This window comes from Accipiter gentilis, chromosome Z, assembly GCF_929443795.1.
Source record: "Accipiter gentilis chromosome Z, bAccGen1.1, whole genome shotgun sequence".
Taxonomy (NCBI): domain Eukaryota; kingdom Metazoa; phylum Chordata; class Aves; order Accipitriformes; family Accipitridae; genus Astur; species Astur gentilis.
The window spans coordinates 63,164,701-63,179,503 of record NC_064919.1 but is presented as its reverse complement, the minus strand read 5'-3'; the positions used below and the strand labels follow the sequence as shown (position 1 = coordinate 63,179,503).

The 14,803-nt window shown below is 42.8% G+C and overlaps 1 protein-coding gene across 1 annotated transcript in view; it reads right to left on the bottom strand.

The window, feature by feature from the left end:
* Positions 1-14,803, bottom strand: part of THBS4 (thrombospondin 4) — a 40,668-nt gene extending 25,865 nt beyond the window's left edge. The window contains exons 1-4 of the mRNA XM_049794404.1: positions 14,668-14,803; positions 10,315-10,518; positions 5,943-6,190; positions 4,730-4,833 (exon numbers count right to left, since the gene is read on the bottom strand). Of these exons, the coding sequence (XP_049650361.1) occupies positions 4,730-4,833; positions 5,943-6,190; positions 10,315-10,518; positions 14,668-14,755 (644 nt within the window). The 5' untranslated portion in view covers positions 14,756-14,803. The remainder of the gene's footprint in view (positions 1-4,729; positions 4,834-5,942; positions 6,191-10,314; positions 10,519-14,667) is intronic.

The window sequence follows — 14,803 nt, the reverse complement described above, 5'->3', positions numbered from 1 at the left end:
GGCCGGCGCATGACATACCCCTGCATGCAATGGGAAGTCACCCTCCATAAGTGTAATCCATGTCACCAGAATGGATTCCTACACACTTTTCAAAGTGAAGCTGCCCTGCTTTCTGAGCAAGCTCACTGTGCAGCTCCAACCATGCATCAACAGTGCCTGCTCTGACGAAAACAGCGCATTTAATACCTGTTGACAGTTATTTGGCTTTTCCTCCAAAAGGCAGCTCATCACACTGTACACAAGTTTCATGGCTGCATTTGCTTCTGGGGGGCACAGTGTTTGTAAGGACTCACAAAACATCTACCCAATGTGCTATGAACTCACACCAAAGCCAGTTGTCAATACCAACTAACAAATTAAAGACCTCTGAGACAAGACCAAAGTTACATCTGTAATGAGCTATAAGGAAGGACCAGAACCAACCCAGGATCTTCCCAGGAGGCTCATCTGTTAAATGAAACATTAGTTTTGACCCAGTGACAGAGGAGAAGCAGAGAGCATGTTTAGTAGCACAGTAGCTTGTAGTAGTTTCTGTTTGTAGCTCACTTCTGAGTTTGTAGCTCTCTTGAGCAGCTATTTGTTTACTTCTCTAAGTCTGTACGTCAAAAGAAATTTCACGAATACACGATTTTTTAAGGTTCTGAGCAGGCAGGATATTTTGATATTATGTCCAATAGCTTCAGGGAGGTTTATTCATGTGCTACTTTTGTGAGTATTGAAAGCTTATATGAAAAAATGCTTTTCTTAATGTTTACCTCATTGTTTTGTACTTCAAAGCATGTCTAACTGTTTCCAAACATTCTAGGGGGAACTGTCCAACTCCTCACATACTACGTTTTAATTTCAGATTTTATCATCAAAACACTGAACAAGTTTAAAGACTCAGGAACCACCTGTTCCAGAACCTGCCTCTGTTCTAGTCCCAACCTTGTCTTATTTTTATTTGGGAGGAAGGCAGCAGGACTTAATATCATGGGTATTTCAGAATCCCATAGTGGAACTTGGCACGCAGGCTGTTGGGACAGATGCTGGGGTCTGTTCTTGTTTTGCTTGTTTTTTTTAAACAAAGAATGGTTTAAGCTCTATTGATTGAGATCTGAAAAAAAATTCTCGAGATTTCAGATGCTGTTTGTTGGCTAGCATCTAAATCAAAACCAGATCTATTCCGTACAGTTATGTTTTGCAGACTGTTAAACTTTAAGGTGGACTAAAAGGTTATACTGCCATGAACCACATGTCCTGTTTGCAAATGTAGAGAGCAGAGCAGAAACAGATGACCGACTCCCCAAAGTTGGGGGTTTTTTTCCTCTTCCATTTAAAGCCAAGTCCTATGGTAGGCCCCACCTGCAGCAGAATGATGAGTGATCAGTGGTAAGAACTCAGATAGGCCTTTCAGGGAGCTGTTGGTTCACAGTATATGGTGGGGTGGCTTTTCCCAGGAATAAGCAGGGTAAGCAGAAGGTACAGCCTGAAGCTATACAGTTATCTGGTCCTACCATATAGTCTCTCTCATCCATACCCCACCTACTGAGGCAACTCCACAGTTCAGCTAGTCCCTAGCTTTATACTCTAGAGTCAATAATAACCTAAGTAACAGAATGGCTTTCACAGCAATAATTAAATTCAGAGACAGAGCTGAAGAATAACTGTCCAACAGGGAACCAAAGTCCCTTGACATGCTTATTCTCTGTGAGCCTGAGGCCATGTCAGGAAGCTACTCTGTCTTTCTCTTTCCAGTATCTTGCAGTATAGAATCGTAACATGGTTTGGGTTGGAAAAGACCTTTAAAGATCATCTAGTCCAACCCCCTTACCATGGCAGGGACATGTTTCACTAGGTCAGGTTGCTCAAAGTCCCATCCAATGTGACTTCAAACACTTCCAATGATGGGGCACCCACAGGTCCTCTGAGCAACATGTTCCAGTACAGGGCCTTGGATTTAGAGCAGGAGATCAGCTTGTTGCACAGCTAATTGGCCCAGGCAGGCAGGGCAAACGTACAAACGCTAGCTTGTCTTGTGTAATTGCAGGCCACAGTGAAATGCCTCATAGATACTTCTAGCTCTCTTGGGAGCAATACTGGTTCAAGCACCCCACTTGCTGGCATCCAGCAAAGTCAGACTCCTGAAGTGTCATTCAAAGAGATTGTGGTTGCTTGGCCAGAGATCCAGCCATGATTAAAGCATGGATGATGGGTGATGAGAACAGTTTTCTGTCAGCCCATAATCCTCCACCAAAGGAGTTGCATATGCAAGTTGCACATGGAATTACAAAGAGGCAGGTTTGAAGTAAACAGAAGGAGGTATCTCCTCAGACATGTGATTAACTTCTTGCCAGGAGGCATTCTTGATCATGCATTCAAAACTGACTGGACAGATCCATGGAAGGAAATATGTATTGAGTACAAAACACAAAGACTCCACCTCTCATTCAAGACTGTTGTATACCAGGAACTGCTGGAGAAAAGGAAAGCATTCAGGGAAAGGCACACTGTAACTCCACTGTCTTACACTCTTGCCCTTGGCAAGAGTGTAACAGTCTCTAACAGTAGCTAGGTTAAAAGAATCTTTGATCTGGTGCAACACAGGGGTTTTTTTACACTATGTCAGGTTCAGGTACCCTAAGTGAACTACATGACCTCCAAAGAGCCCTTCTGACCTGAATGATTTCGTGATGATGATTACATGCAGCATACTAATTTCATCTACCAAACCCAGTGTATCTTCCACTGTATTTTCCTACCCACATGGGAAGATCCAGATATACATGTTCAACCTCTGTCTGATCATCATATTCTCATCTATACTTCTTAGGTGTCTCAGCCTCACAGACCGAACATGGAGGAAATGCTGCTGCCGCAACGGTGAGCAATGACCAGGCACACAGTCAAAGCCATGTACAGTTACTCAAGTCCAAAGATCTCCCAAGCATTTTCCAACTAGTATGAAAACGCATGCTTTTACCAAGGTGCATAGGTGTCACATCCCTATACAGCTAAGCATTTGCATTCCAGCTTTTTCTGGCTGAAGGCAAAATTGTGGTTATCTGATATATTGCTCCTGTAAAAGGGCATCATGAAGCATATACAAAGTGCAAGGCAGCTGAATCAATATTGCTGTTGGAACATTTGCACCTTTTCCTTTGGTGGATTTGACTATATGGACTTTGAATATAGCCATGTGAGGTTTACTATTATTATTATTATTATACTAATTCCCCTTGAAGGTTATAAGCAACTGAATTTGAGAAGCTCAGCCAAGCAGAGGCAGCCAGGGAGAGAGAATATCTCTCTGTATTACTACTATTTGCATTATTGATTAATGAGCAAAAAGTTACGAATGAGAAAGTTGCAAGCCTCCAATCTGGAAACCTCACTCGGAGCTGTGAGTTTTTCCAGGAGGAAACACTGGATTACCCTTTCCTTCTACGTGCAAATGCCTGTTGATTTAGGGAAAAAGAGAGACCTTTCATGATAAAACTCTATTTTTTGCCTAGGTGTACATATGTTAAGAAGCAATAAAACAGAAGCATATGCAACTGAGTATTTACACAGCTAAAAGGCAAAACAGATTCTGTTATTACTGCACACCACTGATGCCTATATTCACATAATGGACCCAGGGCGCTTTCATATAAAATTTGTGTACCTTGCCTCTATTCTAATCAAAAGTAGCAATGCTGAAGGGTTGGGTTTGGCAGGGGCAGCAGGAAAGGGTATAAGAGAGAGAACTTCTCATGGATCCTATTTCAAACCTTGAACTCACTTTTTTTCCCCATGGTTGTCACATACTAACATATTACAAGCACAGGGCGAACCCATTCTTCTCCCTCACACCTGCAGCAGAAGGCAGATAGACAGGGACTAGGAAGGGGTACAGATGGGGCAGTCTATCCCAGGTTTGCTGTGTTGAGAGGTTAGAGAGCACCCTCACCCATCACAGGGGATTGCACCTAGCCCCTGGAGACCTGCAGGAATCCCAGTAGCCTCAGCTCTTTCCTTTCCTCCCTGTTCCCAGCTCAGTCTCCACAATGCCCAGCACAGGCAAAAAGAGAATTGGGTTTGGAGCAGATTTCCAGACCAGCAGGTGACAAAAGGCTCAGGTAACTTGCAGCAGGACTAGTGGCTGCCTTGTAATGGCTTTTCCCACGCAGACCCACAGGCTCTGTAGCCATAGCACCAACATGCTCTGCAGTCTCCTGTGTCCTTCTTCACACCTTGTTCCTCCCCTCTTTGGGACATTCCAGCAATCAACAAGAGATAATACTGGCCATGTGGATAAGTTCATTGATAGGTCTTACTACTCTGTCCATCTACCTGTTTTCATAAAGCCTGTAGCAGCATATCACATTTAGGACTACTTCCTGCCTGCAACTGTCTGCAATTTGAATACTTAAAATATTATTAAGCTGACACAAGCAGGTCACAATCACAAAAGTTTGTCTTCCAAATTAGGCTAAAAAGCCTCTTTTAATCATTACAGACTCCTCCTTCACTAGGACAACAACTCATTGCTTTATCATCAGCAGCAGTGACCATTCTCTCTCCAAACTGAGCTGTTTCTAAAACATTTACAGGAAATTATCATGGCTGTAACTCAGTCAAACAATTGTTATTAATTGTCTATACAGCTTCTCCAAATATTTATTATTCTTTAATATTCATCACATTAGCTTCTTTGCACTGTGATATCCTAAGGAAGAACATTAACTTCTGGTTGCAGGCCTTACCAGTGTACTGAGGAACAGGTTCAATTTGTTGAAGAAAACAATCCTGCAGGTTTCCCACTTGGGCAAGTGTTCCTCCAGTTACCAACTTCAGCTCATCTAGCGTATCCTGGACTCACAAGAAAAACAGAGCTCACAATTCTGGTACAACAATGGAAAAAATGTGAAATATCAGACAAAGTAAATTAATCTTTTAAAGTGTTTGTCCATTTCCTAAGCACGCAGGGCTCCCATACACTGACCCCTTCAGGACCACCCATCACCATCTGAACCTCAATAAAATCCCTAATCTTTGCCTTGCAGATTTTCACATAGCTGTGGGTTTATTTTGAAATTTTTATGTCTACTATTCCAATTCATAGGATCTCACATACCAGGAAGTTTACATATTTTTATATCCATGGCATATAAGAATGATTTGTTGTTGTTGTTGTTGAACTGAATCCAAAGCAGTCTTTCCCCACCTTGCTCCCCCCACAAACAGGTCAGGAATGTGGGCACCTCAATGATTCTCCATATAAACAGGCTCATTTTCAAGCCTGCAGTGAAACAAAACAAGGGGGCAACCTTGGGGGCAGAATGCCTTTGCACCTTCTAATGCATATTTTGCATTAATGATGATGGAAGATGCTTGTGGAAGATACTGTTTACCTTGGACTGCTGATACAGAGATGAAAGGAAGCTAAGCCAACCTCTGGTTGGCAGACAGAGGAGGAAAAGCTATTGTAGTCAAACAGATAGGGGTTGGACTCTCACACCAGCCGAGTTGCCCCCTTCTTTTGTCTTTTTAGCCCAAGTGGCTTATCATGAAGAGGAGAGCCACATACATAGCCAACCATTGCTCATACTGAACAGCTGTAAGAAGCTGATGAAGAGCGGCACTTACTGTATCAGATAAGTCCTTGCAAGAAGTACAGTCCCCAAGAAACCCATAGACTGAAATGAGGGAGGCAGTAATTATTTTTTTTTTAAATAAGCTAAAAATTGTGTTTAAAACTAATAGCATAAGTATTACTGGGTTTAATGAAGCTAAGATTTCACCTGTTCCATAGGGAACTTATATTTACATTTATTTCACAAGTTAATAGTCAAGTATTACTGAAGCACCATTGTACAGAGCTTGGCTGCTGCAAGGGCTAAGGTCTGGATTCAGTGATCCAGAGGATGCCTGGTGATCCCTCGCTAAGCGCTCAGCCTGCTCCCAGTTTTCCTACTCACCTGTGGCTTCTCCTGGAAAGTGCGCAACTCTACTGCCACAGACCTCTGAGACAGCGCTGAAAATGCTTTTGGCAGGTCCTGAATGGCACCTACTTGCAGGCAGTCCAGATACAACTCTATTGTGCTCGATCCCTGCTGCAGGCCACTCAGCCACAAGATGACGGCATGGGGTTTCCCGTCAGCCAGCTGAATGTTGCTAAAGACCACCGAATTCAACCTCCCATCACTCTTCAGATAGCGCAGCACCACTAGTACAAAATACACAGAAGGACTATCAGAGTGTAGCAGATAACCCAAGGCTGATCAAGGAAGATCCTGTGGAAATCTGCAATTGCTCTGATATTTTTCCACATGTCAGCTTTTGTAAATTCATCCCATATGCAGATATAAATGGTAATAATAAATGGGACATTGACTCTCAGAGCAGGATTACCAGGACTCTTGCATGACTTGTGAAGCACTGCTGCCTGCGCAGCGTTTTCCACTGCTTTGTCCAGACCTCTAACTGGCTTAACCAACGTCTCCTTACAGGGTGTAATGTGCTAAAATACACGTGGTAAAGGTGAAGGGTGTAGCAAACAGCCTGCAGCCAGCGCTCTGGCAAGTACATTATCTGATAGATCTAGAAATACTCTGTAGCAGAAATGTACAACTAGAAAAATCAGTTTCAGTGATGCACATTGCATTCAGTGAAGCCATCTGACTGTATCCAGTGTGTCATTAAAGAAACCAAAGGAAGCATGATTCCAAACCAATAACCTGCATTTCTCTGTAACAAATACTAAGTAAAAACAAAATATAATGCAGAAAAGACATATTCCAACCCTAAAGATGACTAAGCCCCCTCTCAACAAGTTTTTAAGGCATTAGTGAATGACCTACTTGATAATTCACACAACAAATTGTCATTTTATGAAGTAAAATGCACCATCAAAAAACACAACAGCAGACAAAACAAAAACTCTTATGCACTGCATAATATTGAAAAAATGTCTCTTTCCTAAGGAAATTGGATCAGTAAGCTAGGATCTGCAAGCTAAATCTCTTATACCAGCTAGCTAGTTCTCTCCACAAAAATCTCTCCCTGGCTCTCTGAATGCATATCTTCAGAAGCAATGAGCTGAGTGCATCTAGACAGTGTATAACTACTCTACAATATTAGACAGACCTTGTTTCAAAGATCCCACTGATCACCAGCCTGCATGTGCCTTATTTCCTCATGATAATGGTTACATGCATTGAGGAGCCAAGCTGCACAGCTGCCGGGCACCTAAAGAGTTAAGTGCTGGCTCTTGTGAACATCTGTTTGAAGTTCACAGAGGGCTACTACTGTTGGATCAAGTGAGAGCTCACGAATACTCTGACCTTCAAGAAACACCTACATTAACATGAGGTCAGCTGAAAATTGTGGATATAGTGGAGGGAAAAACTATTATTATCTTCAGAGCTAATAACACCTACTGAACTCATCCCATTTCTATTAATTTAACAAATTATCTTCCCACCTTTCCACTACTAATGTACCCTCTTTGATGCTGTGATACCTCTGTTTGTCAATGACCTTCTGAGTTACTGGGTACGTCCTCCCTACTATTCTTCTAATTGCTCAGTCTAATGATTAAAAGAATCCAGATTTATACTAGCATGAGAAGGGCCGGGTATGTCTCCATCTTTAAAGTCTACACTACTGCTAAAGTCTCAGCAGCTGTGATCAATATCAGGAATGTTTTCACTGCTGTCTATGTCAAAACACTGCCGGTGCTCATATTTCCACAAAGGTGTATGAGGTCACCAGTAACTTGCTAAAAGGTAGTGTTTCTTGGCAAACTCAAAGATCTGGCAAGGCAGAGTACATTGCCGGCATTTTACTTATATGAATGCTATCCATGCCTGCTCATATGAAAGCAAGGTCTTTGGATCTGGGCTCTGCATTCGGAGTGACCAAACACAGCAGTAGGCTAGAGAAAGAAAGAGGAGATGGTGGCAGGGCCCAGAACAGACCCTGCCAGAATAGTTTCAGGACAAGAAGCAGTCTGGCTTGGAAGGAGGATCAAGTATTCCTTCCTCAGCCAAAGCCAAATATCCATCTGGTAAAGCAGAGTAGGCTTTTGAAGGGAGATTTTGCTGGACCACAGCCTCCACGTCCATAAGATTTAACTCATCCAAGCCCCTGCATTACATATTTGCTGCTACGATATTCTACACTGACATTCATGAGAATACCTGGCTCACCTGTATTGTTTAAGAAACAGATTTTCAATGAAACTCCTAGTTCTACCAGTGAATAGGAACTGCTTCACAGAATTGTTAAGTTACATCACTTTTATGAACTTACCACTGTTTGTTCCGTAATGCATTCGTTCAAAAAGGATAAGAAACCCACGGATGCTATTTGCCTCTGAAAAGTAAGTCGGTCTAACCAAAACAAGTTGAGCAGTTGCCCAGTAATTCAGATTGTGCTTTAAAAAACATTTAGGTGTTATGAGCATTTCACTATCAGGTATACCACAACAAAAACAGAACATGAGCAAACCATTTGGAAAAGAGCTCTCAAATGTGACACTTTAAAGGATAACCAAGGCTGCTTTGGGCTACTTAGATCAGATTTGGGTGCTTAAGCAGAAATACCATGCAGAGGAAGGACTATGCAGATATGCACCTTTCCAAAACTGTAGATATTTAGACCCTGCATTTTGCTAAGAAGCCAACATTGGCTCACCACTTAAGTAATGATCTCCAGTCTTTAGAGGATCACAAACAGCCCTCACTCTCCATACTCTCAGCTCACTTGACGATCTCCTGGATGTGGTTTAGCTTACTGTATGAAGTAGCCATATGGGACACTTGACAATTCCAGAGAAATCACCCAAGAAAACTCTGCCTACTAGTCACATGCTGCCATATGACTTAAACAAGGTGCACTAATGTAATAAGCAGGCAAAGAGACCTCCATGGAACAGCCTCGCTGTGAAAAGCCTCCCTCTGTTTGATCAGTCCTTTACAACAGGTAGGTTACAGAGGTTCTCCCATACACCCAACACTGGTCATGGACAGTAGAATTTTTTTCATGCTGCCTATCTACATGCCACCGTCCTGTCACAGATACTTCTCAAATACAACACCAACATACTTGAGGACAAAACCAAAAGAAGCCACATAACTTTCCACCAGAACGCCTCTTAAGTCTGCTAGTTAAAGCATATCAGTAACCATCAGGCATGCAGGTACTCTTGAAAATCAAGAGAAGAGTTTGATCTGTTCAAACACACATATTTGTGTGTATACATATGCGTTCCTATATATAACATTAGCACACACAATTGTGTGTGTGTGAGAGGGAGAGAGGGAGTATGTGGGATCTATCATTTATTTAGCAATTAGGTAAGTCAGTGTTAGGAATTGTATGATGCTGATAAGGCTGTGTGACCACATCTTAACTACACCCAACACACACATAGCACAGAAGTTCTTCTTCCCTGACCTCAGAAAGATTTTGGTAGACCTGATAAAACTACCAATGTTTTATCTAACTCATTCCCCTACATTTTCCAAGCAAAAGGTGTGCTTTTCTTTCGCATATAGAATAATTTTCCTATGTATAAACTGAAATTTCTCAGTAGAGTTTCTCAGTATATTGGACTCAGCTGCCTGATTACAACATTTGCAGCAGCAAATTATCATAGCAGTGGTGAAGTCAATGTAGCAACAATAATTTACATTATTTGACAATTTTCGCTGAACCTTGAAGTTGCAATATATCCTAGATCTGGTCTACAGAGTAATGAAAGCTCTCCATTTCTAAAAGTCTGCTGAAGTTCCTACTGTGAATCCTGGTTAACTAATTTCAATAAACAGAGAACAAACACTTTAATTCACCCAGAAGATCCTGTAAGTGCAAGGAATGTTTGTCTTGCATAGTCACATCTAACCTCCAGGGTCAGCAGAACAAGAACCTGCCTTTCATATGCATGAGGCGGCATGTGCATGTGTCCCTCACATTCCTGAGTAATCAGAACCAGTGATTGTCCCAAGGGGAAAAAGAAAAGAAAAGAAAAGAAAAAGAAATTGACTCCTTTCTCAGCATTGCTCAGAGCAAGTGCCATGGCAGAGTGGAGATACCAGCTGACTGCCAGGTCAGCTTCCCCTGGCCAAGAGAGAGCAGCATCCAGCGAGAGAATGGAGAGAGGAAAGGGAATGAGAGGGGATGTAACTAATACTTTTCCCTTGTGAGGGGGGGCCTAAATGGTGACAGCATGCAACAGGAATGACTTAAGCACATAGGTTAATCACACAGTTTTCAACATCCATCTGTGACACACCAATAACTATGGATCCAACACTAGTTTTCCCTTACATAGTCCAAACAACTCACCTTTATTCATCCGTCCCATTACCGTAAATTCAAAATACTTGCTGTTATCAGCAGGTGAATACAGGCCAAATATGGTGGCTGTGCTCTTTGGCTGCAGTTTGAATGTTGAGAGCAAGTACACTTCATTCAGCACAGGATCGCCAAATGCTTGTTGCAAGAAGTTTGTTACCACTCTCTTGTTGGAATAGGGAAGAAGATCAAAAACTGAAAAATAAGCAAGTTTCAACAGCAATTTATATATAATAATGACCAAAGAAGAATGTAGTCTGAAGCCACCCACTGAAGATTGTACACTCTTCACTATTTACATACGGATACTTTAAAATGAACCCAAGTTGTCCTACCTAAAATAAATAATATGACCACAAAAATTACCAGTATGAAGATCATCTAGTCTAACCTCCTTGGCATTAGCAGGTACATCTTAAGCAACTTGATCTAGTGGAAGGTGTCCCTGCCCATGGCAGGGGGATTGGACTAGATGATCTTTAAAGGTCTCTTCCAACCAAAACTATTCCATGATTTTATCAAAATATCATATACATTGTGTTGCAACTGATTATCTCTTAGCAACTTTTTTTAAAAAGGAATTATTGGTAAATTACTGACATAGAAATATCTAGTCTTTAAATTGAGGTACTCAAACATTTTGAGGTAGATGTCTAAAATTCTTCTCTTCTGAGGATGCACCTCAACAGAAACCTTTTTAACTTGTTTCTGTTTTCATAAATTCAGATGCTTGGGTTCACATTTCAATTGGTTGAGGATCCAGCATCAAAATTTCAGACATATTTCCAGTGTACTTATCCTAAGAACCATTTTGATGGTATTTGCAGGGCACCAATTAGAATGCTAAAAAGCCAGGTAAGCGATATGATGTTCATAACCTCCTTCTCACTTCACTGACTTCTGAGAAGATATATATTACATAAATAAGACTCATCTTTCCCTTCTGGCACAGATAACAAAGAAGGACAGGCCTGACAAAAAAAATAACCCTGAAGGCATAGTAAAAGCTGTTTCAAATTTTTCTTTTAATTTTTGCATGATCTAAGATTATACTCATATGTGTCAGCTACCCCCCTTTATGGCACTGAAACAACAAACCGGAGGTTTCCTCAATGACCCTAAATCCATGATGTCTCCAAACTCAATAAACTATTCCACTAGGTTTCTTGATAATCTCCTATTTCAACCCACTGCTATTAAAGCAGTGTGTGTGTGTATGTCTATATATATATATATATTACCCTTCCAGTGATGTCCGATAAATGACTATGCACCAGTGTTATTTACATATATGGGCATATTTAGCCATTTTATACCACTGCCACTCCATAGGCCTATCATAGCTGGGCCATATTTTTCTCCCATACCAGCACGATACTGTAGAGCTTCCACCAGAGAAGAGCCCTAACACAAGGCAGACAGCAAAGGCACATGACAGCACATTGCACCCTACCTTGATTTGAGCATATGGTTGTACCACTAAGTTTAGTTTCCCAGGCCAAAAAATGGTGGACCATTGCAGATGAGTCTTTTCTACCCAGCACAACCTCAAAGCTGTCGTCATCAACTAAGGTGATGTGGCTATCTTACCAATCCAAGTGTTTCCATATGCTACAAGCAGGAGACTGAAGAGCACTCAGAGGACAATCATATGGGCACACAGACCAACCCACAGCCATGTAGGAAACCCTATTCCCTTATATTAGGACCTGGGTTTGTGCTGCTTCCATTGCTCATTCTGGAGCATCCATTCATCTAGGCAGTAATGTCACTTCCAAAAAAAGAAAAATGAAGAGATTTTTCCCCTCATCTCATGAAACCATTGGGATACAGATCATTGCTTAAGTCTAGACTTGCACTGGGTCCAAGGATCCCATGAGTCTACTGAGAGTTTTCAGGACACAACACAAAAAGAATCAGGCCTTTGATTTATATGCACTTGTAATACCATTGTCAAACAACTAATAAACACATATCTGAGATGAATCTGGTCAAAGGACTTCTCTTTCATTCAGTTCAGATTTACAGTATCCCAGGACAACCACTGCTCCTACTGAAACCAGTGACCCAGACCGCAGAGGCAAAAGGCTGGGTATTTCAAGACGTTTAGTGCACAGAGAGCAAAGCAATAGCCCAAGCAAGAGACTGAAATGCAACTCACTACTCTGTACAACAACATTTTGCAGGTAATGATTCATAAAATACAGCTGTGTCTTCTCAGCCAGAGCACCACAATACAGTACTTTAGTCTCTGACAGCACAAAATATAGCTATACATTTTGTCCAGTCCTTCTAGGTCTATTGGCTGATTTTATATCAATTCCTGTGAGACAGATTCATATCTGCTAGAGCCAAACACTTAAAAATGCAGAAGAAACATTCTAAAAGTAATGACTAAACACTGGCAAACATCTGTCTAACCTGATGGAAAACATTCATTGAATTTTTTGAAATTTGAATGAATGCTCAAACTGGTTTGGTAGTTGTGTTCTATAAAGTACATTGCCTCAACTGGATCCTTCGGCACCATGTTATAGAACCCTCTCTTGGGATATCTTCGCTGACCAGCATGTAGATGCAGTATGTGACCGGATCCATCCTTTAGCATAAATAACAGATATGCTAGCAAAAGTGGCTAGCAGAAGTGCAATGGGGTTATGAAAATTCATTTTACATCCTTAGTAGAGTTGGCAGAGAGAGACAGCTCTTAGACGTTACAGTTGCTTGTTTGGAAGAAACAAGAAAAAAAATCCATAAGGATTTCAGATTTCATTTTTAGAATAATCTCACCTTTTTGTTCCTCTCCCTGGAAAGGCAGACTTGAAAACATGGATAGAAAAGGACTGCCGAAGCTGAAAGGCACGAGCAGCTGGTTTCAATCCATGCAGTGAGAGTGAGGACTCAGGCATGCCTCCGAGCACGAGTCTGCATACCCACTGAGTTAATCTGAGCCCACTCGTAAGACAGACCAAAAATTCTCTCCCCTGCCTGCTTTCTGTGGTTGTTAGAAGGGAGCTGCTCACCCTCCTGTGGAAATGCTAGCAAGGGATCAGATACACCTTGAGACAGTGGCAAACCACTCTTGGGAGATGTGCCCCACAAAATCAAGGCTAGCTCTTCACATGGGAAATTAGTGGCACAGGAGAGGATGGAGCTCAAAATAAAAGACCCTTTCTTTCCCTTAATTCTGCTGCCATGTCACACCAGCTTTTGAGACCCTCCAAGGTTCTTCTCCAGTCACAGCTAACCATAATAACCGTAAACACTGCTCCATTGCTGTTCAGCACTTTTCAAGGCAATTAATGATGGCTTAGACACCTGAAGTGAAACCCTAACCCCATTGCAATGATTTCTGACTGACTGCAAGGCGAAAATTTCCCATGTTGAGAGTGGGGCCTTTCATTCGCCACTACCCCTGACAAGCCAGAAATCTGCTTCTATTTTTTTAAATATAGCAATACCCTACTTCTCAATATGGCAATTTGCTGAAACGTTACTACATCAAGAAGAACTCCAACAAAGGCTTTTGGGAATGCAGCTAAATTAATCTGATTGGCCTTAGATCTGCTTCACTTAACTAAGGAATAACTGATTAAAACGCCAAGCGTAATTTAATACGACAATGCAGGGGGTAAAAATGCAGAGAGAACCAGGAGCAGCTTTAAGGCTCGTGGAGCGGCACGAAGTTATGCTAACTGCTGCACTCAGTAGCTGAGCTGGTTCCAGTCCCAAACTGCTACTGGAGACCAATACCACTAGGTTTATGCACACTCTAAAATGAAGTGGCTCCTGACTTAACTGTGTGCATAGCATTGCCAAAGTAACGCAGGACTGCGAAGGAACCTGTTTTCCTACACACTTTATGAAGTAGAGTTTTTCCGACAAGTTTTCATAGCTTAGAACTCACTTCCCATTAATGACAACTTGCAACTGAAAAAGGGCTCTTCAGACGTTCAACACACGTCCCAGCACCCCTATAAAACCAGACCACTTTTTGCTGATTTTAGCGGGGGTGGCTGATGGAGCGGCTACACCGCGACCTCCTCCGGTTCCCACCGCCCGTCCGGCGGGGCAAAGCACCCGCGTAGGGACGCCCGCGGGGCCCGGGCAGCCCGGCGGCGGGGCGGCTCCGACGGCGCCTTCTGCGCCCCGCTCCGGCTCGGGCTCGGGCTCCGGCTCCCCTCGCACCTGCGGAGCTGGCGCCTCCCCAGCCCCGCGTCTCTGCCAGCACAGGGCTCCCGGCGGAGGGGACGGGACGCCGCAAGCCCAAAGCCATTCTGGAGTGAAAGAGGGGAAAGAAAAGCTTGATGAACCGAGGGAAGCAGGGGCGGCGGGGGCCCTTACCTCGGGGGGCGGGCGGGGCGGCGCGGCCCGGGCACAGCTGCAGGGCGAGCGGCAGGAGCAGCAGGGCGGCGCCGCGCTCGCACCCCATGGCGGCCGCGGGCCGGGCAGGGCGGCGGAGAACGGCGCGCCTTCTCCG